The sequence below is a fragment of the Lytechinus pictus genome, chromosome 18 (genome assembly GCF_037042905.1).
Source record: "Lytechinus pictus isolate F3 Inbred chromosome 18, Lp3.0, whole genome shotgun sequence".
NCBI classification, from domain to species: Eukaryota; Metazoa; Echinodermata; class Echinoidea; order Temnopleuroida; family Toxopneustidae; genus Lytechinus; species Lytechinus pictus.
The window spans coordinates 18696299-18707497 of NC_087262.1; the positions used below are offsets into that span (position 1 = coordinate 18696299).

At 33.8% G+C, this 11199-nt stretch overlaps 1 protein-coding gene across 2 annotated transcripts; it reads left to right on the forward strand.

Moving 5' to 3' along the window:
* The first annotated feature begins 938 nt into the window (after positions 1 to 938).
* On the forward strand, positions 939 to 11059 carry LOC135157495 (uncharacterized). Of its 2 annotated transcripts, XM_064113260.1 has the most exons (7): positions 939 to 1318; positions 2029 to 2252; positions 4404 to 4462; positions 4814 to 4836; positions 5866 to 6345; positions 6904 to 9144; positions 9733 to 11059. In XM_064113260.1, exons 1-5 carry the CDS (start codon positions 1186 to 1188, stop codon positions 6261 to 6263), a joined length of 837 nt encoding a protein of 278 aa, XP_063969330.1. In that variant the 5' UTR covers positions 939 to 1185; the 3' UTR covers positions 6264 to 6345; positions 6904 to 9144; positions 9733 to 11059. The 2 variants fall into 2 exon arrangements, with proteins under 2 accessions (XP_063969330.1, XP_063969329.1); XM_064113259.1 differs by lacking the exon at positions 4814 to 4836.
* The last annotated feature ends 140 nt before the right edge of the window (positions 11060 to 11199 follow it).

Consider the following 11199-nt stretch of genomic DNA (forward strand, 5'->3'; position numbering starts at 1 on the left):
GAAATTTTCAGCATTATTTTTGTCTGATTTTTCTCTATTGATTCAATACAACATTTTTTTCTGGGGTGGCCTTGACCTTTAATAACGGGAACATACTCAAATATTGAATTTTCGTAATAATCTAATTTTCCTTTGATCGACAGGTATACGAATTATAAGATGGGCATAAAGCCATAATTGCAACATGTGTTTGATGTCCTATTTCTATTATTTCATGAGCTCTTTAATTTATATTGCAATTTTTCAGTGATAAATTAGAAACTGGTACTGGGCTTCCGAAAATCACCTAGCGACAGGAGTGTCGCATGGAAGTTCAAAACCAAGTGTACGATAATACGCGATCGATGAGTTTTGCACAAAATAAGATTCACAGCTACTTCGATCTCTTCTCTTTTAAGTTTCGGGACTCTCAATTCCTTTCTCGCAAAATTTCATAGGGATCATCTCATACATAGCATCAGACTCGGGCTTTTTTCTCCCTGCATATCTTATTTTGCCTATGGAGCGACTTGTCTATTCATTCGCATCGTATTTATAGCATTCGATTATCTTTATCATCTTTATTACAACCATGAATATTCAACCATTCTGAATGCTAGCAATCTTCATCGAATCTTCTGTTTATCTCGGCCGCGCCGAAGTTCATTCGGTTTTCTCGTAACAGGTGTATTTAGTTATTCTTTAATCAAAGACAGCAATCAATATGTTTATTCAATTTCACTACGAATTTCGGCGAAAAAAAATCACTATCTTAAATGATCAACAATTTATAGATACATATATATTAACAATATATTTAATCATGATCCTTAAATTGTAAAGATTTTTTTTCAATTAAGCTCGCGGTATAGAACAAGGTCTTTGAATTTATAGACTATGAAGTGTTCTGCTCTACGGAGCGTGACGTAACATAGCAACAGACAAGCGTCCGCCCATTCAGTGCAACAATTGCCTGGTTAATTGAACCGGCTTTTCAATAACCCGCGATACATGGACGGTCAATATTTACATCAAGCATTAGTTTTGCTTGATAATTGACCCCCATGGAAATGGTACCACGGACATGAACTGACTAATTTATTATAGGATAGTGTGAGAGTTTTGTTCGACTACGGTAAATTAGCATCTAATCCAAGAAAGAGTGCAATTTATGCTATAAATCTCTAAAAGTTTAGACACCTTGAAATGGCTAGTGCTTTGGATTCCCGACGAACATCAGCGGTCGCCGAGTCGATGGCCAGCCGTCCGTACTCCGATGCAACGTGGATGACTCAAGGTGGAGCAAACCCAATGGGGAAAGGGCAGATTTTATTTACAGGTAATTAATTTCAAGAAAGATACTCAAAATTTTTACGATATTTGATTAGGGATGGATTATTGAAGTCATTTTTTTTTCTCAAGAAAAATATGAGAATTTAAAAGTCACTGTCAGTGTCACTGACTTTTTTTCATTCTGTTTTGTCAAACCAGGACTCAACTCTCATTCTCAAGCATGAAGCAGAGGGAGTTAAAAATTAAGACTGAGAGTGAGACAGTCTACATTAAATTTTAGTCCAAATTATGGAAATGGCAACTCTACATCATGAAACAGAAACAGATAATCTCATAACCACTCATTTGAAATAGATTAGGTATGGTAGGCCTAATTTGTGATAAACATACGGTATAGTTCAACACTAACAATCTGGTTTTGTCAATCCAGGCAGCAAAGTTTAAATTTGGCTCTGCCTTTGGATTTGTGAATGTAACCCTTTTTTTAAATTCTGAACAATTCACATTTTGTTTAGCCATTTCTGCAGTTTATGAAAAGTAGTTGTTTGCAATAGTGATATAGACTATTATTGCAGATTACACTAATGACGTTTTTTATTTCCTCTATACCAGCAATACATCTCTGTCCTTTCTTCATTATATCAGTTATATTGCTCCCAAAGGTTAATGGACCACATACAGCATACATGTACCCCTTGCAATAGAATGAATGGTATCTTCTTGTCTTATTTGACCTAAATTATCTTTTTTTTCCAGGGCCAAGCGGGATCAGGGATTACAAAGTGAAAGTGGTGACCGATGACAGAATGGTAGGGATCGGGACGATGTCTCCAGAAGGTACTAGTGCCCTTCAGTATATCTGGAGAGGTGCCCCTGGTGCCGCCCCACCAAGGAGAAGGTCACAATGGGTGGGGGAGGTGGGTTGGTTCATCCCACCTTTCCATGATTACAAGAATACATTATCTGGAAATCAAATACAGGTGAGAATCTGAGATATTGATCATTTGTTTGTTTGTTTTTTACTTGAAACTCTAATTGTACATGTACTCAATTCTTTATAAAATATATATATTTGAGAATCATGTTTTTTATAGCCAGTGTGTTTGAATTTCAATGACTGATGCCTCTGTGGTGGCATGGTACCTAAAGTAAAATACATGTGAGATATTAATGCTTTGAAAAAACACAAATGATTATTAGATAATTATACAAAATATAGGCCTACAGTCCAATGATGTTGACACAAAAACAGTTTTTGTTTCTTTGTGATGATGGGCTTGTGATTTGCATATAAGATGATGACTTTAAACTTATTCTCATAGCAGTATTTTTGTAACCGAATATTACAGAAAGATATCTACAGTAGATTTAATTAAATCATGTTTTAGTTGATTTTGTATTTTATTCAAAAATGTGCAAATACCGGTGCTGTATTTTTTTATTAAAAGCAACTAATCCAGTGATCAATTTGATTTTGCTTTTAGAATATTGCCAAGTTATTACTTTAATACATGAACTTGAAGAACTTTAAAAATGAATTAAAAAATGAATAAAACTTAATCTTATTACTTTAGACACACATTGATAGCGTCGTATTTTATTAAAAGTTTACAAATTGCATCAGACACCAGTCTGCATGCACTGTTCATTCAATACTGTTTTTGCTACGACACTTGGCCTGTCATGTACAATGTAGGTCTATTTAATTAATTCCCAACTTTTATTCATTGGCGAGACTACACAATGGCTGTCTTGCAGTTATTAATTGTCAACTCAACCTATCGTCACAGTTTCCTTGGTGATACCACCTTTCAAAAAGACTCATCAAATATTAATTGCTATTTCATTATTTGTTCGAGTGCCTGATTAATTTTCATGGACGTTTAATCAAGTTTGCATTAGTGTTGACGTTCCTGAGATCATTATGTGAAATGCAAGCCTGAATTGAATTCCTTATCAGTTGCCACTTGAAATAGTGACCTAAGTAAATAATGGAAAGCAAAATTGTAGGCTACGTTGAAGTTCTCATTTGAAGATTTTTATAGAGGTCCACTCTTATTTTCCAGCTTCAGACATTGATTGTGAAGATCCCTTTTAAAAAGTGATTTTGCCTATAAAACTTTTTTTTTTTAATTTATAGGATTCCCTCATGTATTCAATGATCCAAATTATTATTTTGTAATTATTTAGTTTTTGATTGATTTATATATCATTTATTGATTCATTTCTTTTTTTTTTAATTAGTTCATTGGAAGGGGGGGTTCTTTCATTTTAATAGGTGATTCATACTTTTGATATAAACCTTTTTACTTAGGAGATCTTATGTGCTTGGCTGTAATAGCAAAGTAAACCAATAAAATTTCACGATCAATTTTTAAATCAATTCCTCAGAAGCAACAACAATCCTTGCACCTTATCATTTCTTTGACCTTTTGTGATTGCGCGTGATCTCTTTTCTCCTGTTACACAATACCCTATTGTGTCTGCCACCTTCATGGTTAAGAAAAAAAATGACCAATGCACTTTGCCCCCAAGGCATCAGCTAAGAAAATATTGATTTTTGATTGAGTGTAAGTTAATTAATCATTTGTGATATCTTAATGTCATTTGTGGAATTTATTGTACATTGTACATATAGGAAAGGTACTATTAAAGTCAATTGTATTTTGTTTTCAGTAATAGGTATTTGATAGGTCATAGTAACTGATATAAATCATATTTGATTAGTGATAAAATTACGGTCTTGAAAAAAGTATGTCCCTAGAAAATCTGAAGTTCATTAGAGTAATGGAAAAGGCTTTTATCGCTTTCCAATCCATACCATTGTCGAGTGACCTTTAAGGATGAAACTGAAAGAACTGTTTGAATGATTGATTGGTCAATCATAGCTTGAAAATGAGATTCAATCTATATTCAATGGAAGCTCTTATTTAGTGGTTTGTGGATCAAACAGCATTTTGAATAATTCAAAGTAAACACAGTCATAAAAGTTAAAATAAGTATTTGAAAACAAAGATTTTGATATATATGTACAAAAGAGATAGAATGATCCATGTTGCAGTTTAACAATGATTTAGCTGGTTTTGCTTTAGGTTAAAATCATGTTTTTATAATTTTTGTTTGTTTGACAGCTCAAAGTATTCAGAAAGGCACAAGAAGAAAAATACACTCATAGATTCCAAGAGCCATGGTAAGTTTACTATGTTATAAAAAAAATAAAAGTGAATTATAAATGGATCATACAAAAATTTAATGTAATTCATTCAAACCTAAATAATGAACAAGCATGTTTTTGTTTTGTAAGATTAACATGATAATGAAAAATGTAGCCAAATAAATTCCTTAACAAACATTAACTTACAGTGAATGTATATTGTTATCATACATTGTCATTTGAAATTACTCATTAATGTTTCTAAAGGCATTTTCTTTAATATGACTTAACATCACAAAATGTTTATGTTTAAATTCTGAAAATAAGCTCAATAATTCTTCTATTTTCATCAGATTTCTACATTTTTGTCATCTGCATTATTTTTAGCACACTTTACAAGGATTATGAAAGTGAGACTTTTGAGAGGTGTACATGTGTTTTATTTGGTGTATGGTTGGCTGAAATTTTCATTCTTTCTACTTTTTATTAATAAGGTGTACACTGTATATAATAGTAATATGTATTATATACAATTCCTGTATTTATCATGGGCCTATGGTTGAACATTTTGTCAAATAGATTTTCTTTTTGAGACATGGTGGAAAAAAAAAACCCAGTAACATTAGTGTTTAGATAATGTACTCCACTGTATGTACTGGTAGTAATTGCAATTTGCAGTTTATTTAAAACATTAGAACGAAACAATCTTGAGCCAAACCTGAGAATGATTAGTATTCACCAGCAATTAAAAATTTTCTGGATTTCTCTTTTTAATTTGGGAGTCTGTGATTTCAGTTTTGTTACTTTTATTGTTTTTTGGGTGGAGGAATGTACATTGTACTTGAGCTTTTGATACTGGCTTGAGAAAAGTAGAACTTATTTTTGCTGTGGGTTTTCATCTTTATATTGATGGTGGTTGATTTAGAGTTGAATGATATACCGGTATATGTATTACCCATACATGTAATTTTCAGCAATATTTATCTTCATATTTTTGACAGCATACCTACACATGTAGCTCAATATATTTCCCCTCCTCTTTTCTTCTCTCATATATTTTCCTTTTCCGTATTTTATCTTTTTATTTTTTAAAATTTTTTATAATTCATTCATTTATTCATTCATTTATTTATTCATTCATTCATTATTTATTTATTTATTTATTATCATTATTTCTATTATTATTTTTTTTTGGTGGGGGGTTGTGATAACAGGAATGATATTGTCTTTTCTTAAAAGACCCCAAAACATTGGTTAATAGTCTATGCTTACAGTACAAAATCAATACAGGTTAATATGTATTTAGTTTGGCCTCTTTAATAAATCTTTTAAGTAGTGCATTCCTGCAATAATTGAAAATTGTTTATGTGAGCACGAGCATTTATTGACTGTTGGAAATTCAACTAAATCTTTTTTTTTTTATCTTATACATTCGACAGGTACCCCCACCCTAAAGACCCAAGCTACAAAGAAATGTTCCCCTTCACACAAGGATCAAAACAAAACTGGCGACCCCCTGGCCAACAGCGGAGCACGGAACAACTCCCTCCCCGCCCTCACACCGTCTCCAGCTTCCATTCTAACGACAGACTCCCCAACGTTAGCAACAATGCAGCAAGCTCGCGACCCGTCACAGCGCAACCCCCCTCATCGGAAAACATCAGTCGTCCTGCCAGCGGTAGCAGCTACTCATCAGCTCACTTCAGATCGGCGTCCGTCGCAAGCCCGCACCACTCCCCGCCCGGGAGCCGACCAGGGAGTGGGGGCAGCCATGGGCAATACAACCGTGAATCGTCAGCGTACGGCAGCCATTCGAGGGGGTCCCAGTCGTCGTTAAGAAGCAGGGCTAGTTCACAAACGTCGCATCAATCAAGACGAAGAATTACCCCTGCTGCCACCAGTGTCAGTTCAGCGTACAGGTGATTATTACTGATGTAAATTTTGTATTCTGCTTTTAAAAAATGGGCAGAGGGGGCATGGTGGGACAGTTTCTGAAGTAAAATATGATACATGAACTTAAACATCTTTTGCCGATAGGTCATTTCTTTCTAAATGAATGAACAAAATGAATCTGCGTTTTCTTTATTATTTTGATAGATACATGTATATACTACATGTATTTTAGTCATTGCATGAAAGACAATCTAACATGTATTGCTCATTTTAATTGGGGGGGGGGGGGTCTTTGAGATGTTCAGAAACAGCATTTTTATTTGCCGACGTAATCGTGCAATGTTAACCGATTACTTTAAACGTTTCAGGAAATAATTGTTTGAGGATTTTATTTATGTATGACAATACCTGTACCAAACATTTTCTAGGCTTTGATTTACATGAACCCAATTTTGTGTATAAACTGTTCACTACATGTAGTTCATTTCATAACACTTTGCTAAATTTCATTTTCATTGAATTTTGAAATTACTGTTATCAGATGATTTCTATCATATTTCATACCATCTTTGTCTTTAATACAGAGCGCCAACGTCAGATCCAGAGTACTAGCCTACACCCTATCGTGTACCTATTCCTCTCCACTCGTGGCAATATCAACATTATTTAAAGGACAAATATTTTGTGTAGATAAGAAGAATACAATATTACCTGTCTTTGTCTTCCTAGCACCAATTGATTTCTCTTATTTGAGATTTGTTTGCACTACACGTACGCAACCTCTGCATTCCTATGCAATTTCTGATGTCTTTCATTATAGATCTCTGTATTTTTTAGATATTTTTTTCTTGACTTGTGATGTATACTAGAATTTTCTGAGACTTCTACTGATTTCTGAATACTATTCTCAATGAATTCGGTAAAGTTATTATAATCGCTTACTATTTAAACTGTTTACTGGATAGCTGTATAGTTCATCCAAAAGGAAAATTCATATGATATGATTTCAAATAAGATGTAGTTTACTTTGTCAATTGAAGGAAAGTAGATGTATGCCCTATTAATTTCAGTTAACGACTCCATGTGATTATTTATTATTATCAAAGCTGCCTATTAAAGTATATACTGTATGACATTAAAATTGTAAATAAAAACCGTTTAAAAACTGATAAAATCAGTTGTTCGATGCGCATACAGTAGAATTTTTTTTAAAAATTAAAGTATCAGTCTGAGTCAATTTGTTTACAAGCAAATTTAAAGTGAGTTTAACAGTCCATGAAAAATGAAATGAGAAAATATTGACTTTTTTAATAGTTGCTTGCAAAACTTTAGTTAAAGTGCTGTTATTTTTTTAAGACAAATGCACTGGCACTGGCCTTGCAATGTTGAGATAGTACTCTCTTAATGGACAATAATGCCATTGTACCTAGTAGAAATAACTTGGTACTTTATCATGATTGACTATTGTTATTAATTCTCTATTTTTCACATGAAGTGAATGGAATCACTTGTGGAAATGAGCTGTCATTATTCAGATGGGGGATGTTCATGGTGATAATGATTTTTTTATTCATGAAATCCCGACTTTGAGAAATATTTGTGCAATTTAATGATTTGATGTGTGCATAGACCAACAGTATTTTTATCGCTGATTAATTTTGAATTTTAGTAATGGCTGAATATTTCTAGGCAATTAGGCGTTTGTGCATGGAATTTTTGTGCTGTGCAATTGAAAAAAATGATTTTATGCAATTGTTTCATTCAGAGTTTGTTGGCATGATATCATAGATTTTGTCTTTTGAAGTGCAGTGGCCTCATCCGTCCAATCATTTATAGTATTATAGACTGCAATTATTTATGTATTCAAACAATATATCATATGTGGTTTTAAGTTGCACATCATCATTAAAAAAAAAAGATGAATTCATTATAAATGATTAGCTTGGTAGGGTTGTCTATATTTCTTATAGTTCAACACATTGTCTGCATAAGAGTGCAAATGTTGTGTATGGAAATAGTAGCATTTCCAATTGCCTGTCTCATCTTTATTTCCTTTAATCTCTCTCTCTCTCTTTCTGTCTCTCCCATTATTCTGCCAACTCCCTCTCCCCTTCACTTTTAAACCTTTTATACAACTCTCTTTATTTGTTTGCATATTTTGGAAATGATATTAAGAAATATGAAAAAAGCCTTTAGAATGTTGAAAGCATTTAACATCTTTCTCAACTCATTAGTCACAAGGATATGTAGTGGTTTTAAAAATTAACTGTAGGTAGAAATAGCTTGACATAATCAAACTAAATACTGTTCACATTGTTAGTTCCTCATTTAGGTGTATATTCACTGTTCCGGGCTGTAACACAATGCTTAGCGTTTGATCGTACACTTGATTTTACAATTAATTGCATTTATAAAATAGGTGTATTATTTCAAGCATCGCGATTGGCCAATACGCGTCACATGACATCCAACTTTTTTTGTGCACTGCATAGCAGTGCAAAAGGTGCGCAACGAAAATTGACATTGCACGCTCGAGCAAACCAGTGCGGTAGAATTCTCGCTACCCCAAATAGCGATTTCGCCGAGATCCGGGAAAATCCCTGTAACGCGCATTGCATTATGGGATAGCTTTTTCGGTATTACAACTTCCTGTTCGGAAGTCCAATGCACTGTTTTGCCATTCAGATCAACAGTGCCGTCATGCACAACAACACAACGTCGCTTTCGCTCGGAAAGTTCGTGATCACAACCCTCTCTTTCACGATACAGTTTAACGGCCTTTTCTGCTAAAGTCACTAATTCTGCCCGACGCTTTCCATTGCACGGTATTCCTCTGTCAGTTAAAGGAGAATGAAACTCTTGGAGCAAGTTAGCTTTTGTGAAAACAGAAAAATCAAAGAATAAGATCAACAAAAGTTTGAGTAAAATAGGACTAGCAATAACAGAGTTATGAGCATTTGAATGTCGAGATCACTAATGCTATGGAGATCCTCCCATTGGCAATGCGACCAAGATCTGTGATGTCACACACGTACAACTCTCTCATTTGGACACTGAAAATATACCCCAAAACATCTCTTTTTGCTCATTCTAATCATAAGACAAACGATTCATCAATGTTATAATGTTGTGAAACCTCTGTACTTGTCATCTCATAAAGAGAACACCTCACCTTGTGATAGACTCTATAAAAGTGAAAATATAAGTGAAATAAGTACTGAAGTAATGCGGAAGTTGTACGTGTGTGACATCACAGATCTTGGTCGCATTGCCGATGGGAGGATCTACATGGCACTAGTGATCTCAATATTCAAATGCTCATAACTTTCTTATTATTCATTCAATCTTCCTCAAACTTTCAACAATATGTTTCTTTGATTTTTCTCTTTGATATGGATTCAGCTGGTTTCGAGGGTTTCATTCTCCTTTAAGATTTTTTTAAAGTTCCGAAACTGATTTTTTATCCATTTTGTGGTCGACGATAAATTGAACGGAATGAATGCTGTATATATTTAGCGTCTAGTCGAATACGATCGTAATGTCAGGCCGGTCGCTAAATGCAAAATTTTTAGATATTCATTTTTTGTTTAATTTTTTATAACCTAATAAAAACATGAATAAAAATTATTTTCACGTGAAATATATTTTTTATTTTTATTCATAATTCAAATGGAATCAAACCTGACCAAATTAAATAAAAAGTATTATAATCTGTACATATTACGCTGATTGGCATCGATTTCAGCGTGGTGGAAAACTCAGTCTCGCGAACCTCGCGCGAGCATGACTCTGAACCGGAAGTGGTGATGACGACCCGACGGAGTGAAAATTATCTCGTCTCGCGCATTATGAGATTTTTGTACCTATTTGGGGTAGCGAGAATTCCCGGGAGAAGTCCAACAAAACTGTACTGTAACTTTAAAAAAATTTGTTTCTGTGTTGCTATTTTATAAAACAAATAATGCACTTGCTCTGTCGTGCGTAAAAATAAATGCAGAGAAAGCTCGGTTTCTTCGGATGGTGCACACTGGGCACTCGCTGCCAGCGGCTCGTGCACAGTGTGGCACCTACCTAAAGAAACCTCGCGTGCTCTGCATTTCCACCAACGCACTCGGCTGCATGCATTATTTGTGTGATAAACCAATGTAATCAATCAAGGAAAATCTCACCCTGTCTCACCCATATTTATATATTGCTGGTGTATTTTTTTTCTTTTTAATCTGAATTTATTAATTCTTTATACATGTAGGTTTAAATTTTTGTGTGTAAACTTTCCAACAGTTGTTTTACATATACCTCTAGTTAATTGCTATGCTCAGGTTTAGGGATCTATTTATACCACTTAATCCAGGCACTAAGCATGCTTGTATATTTTAGATACAAGTATAAACTGATGAGTGGAAGTATTATGTTCATGACAGTGGTGAATAGCGTATATTTATTACTGAAAGTAATTATTATTACCCGATATCATTTTGAATTTTAAAATATTGAGTTTCCAGGAAAATTCTTTGGTAAACTTTATTTTGCTAATTCTATGTACATATTTTGCAAATGCAATTGTGTAATACATACTAGTTTTCAATTCTTTGCAATAATTTTGCTGTTGTTGTCTTATTATTTTTTGGGATGATCTAACAATCACTATTTATGGATCCCCGTGCCTGTTTTCATTCAGGCATATGCCTGAATGATGTGAATGAAATTGAATATCTTATGATCATATGATTAACAATCTTATTTTATGTGTTTTGTTCAGTTTTCTTTGTAAGTTACGAACTGTTTAATAAATAAAAGGGAAATAAAGAGGGAAAGCATGGAAAGAGACAGGGATAGAGGGTGAGGAAATGGTTAGAAGAAAGCTAGAGTGGAAGAGCAAA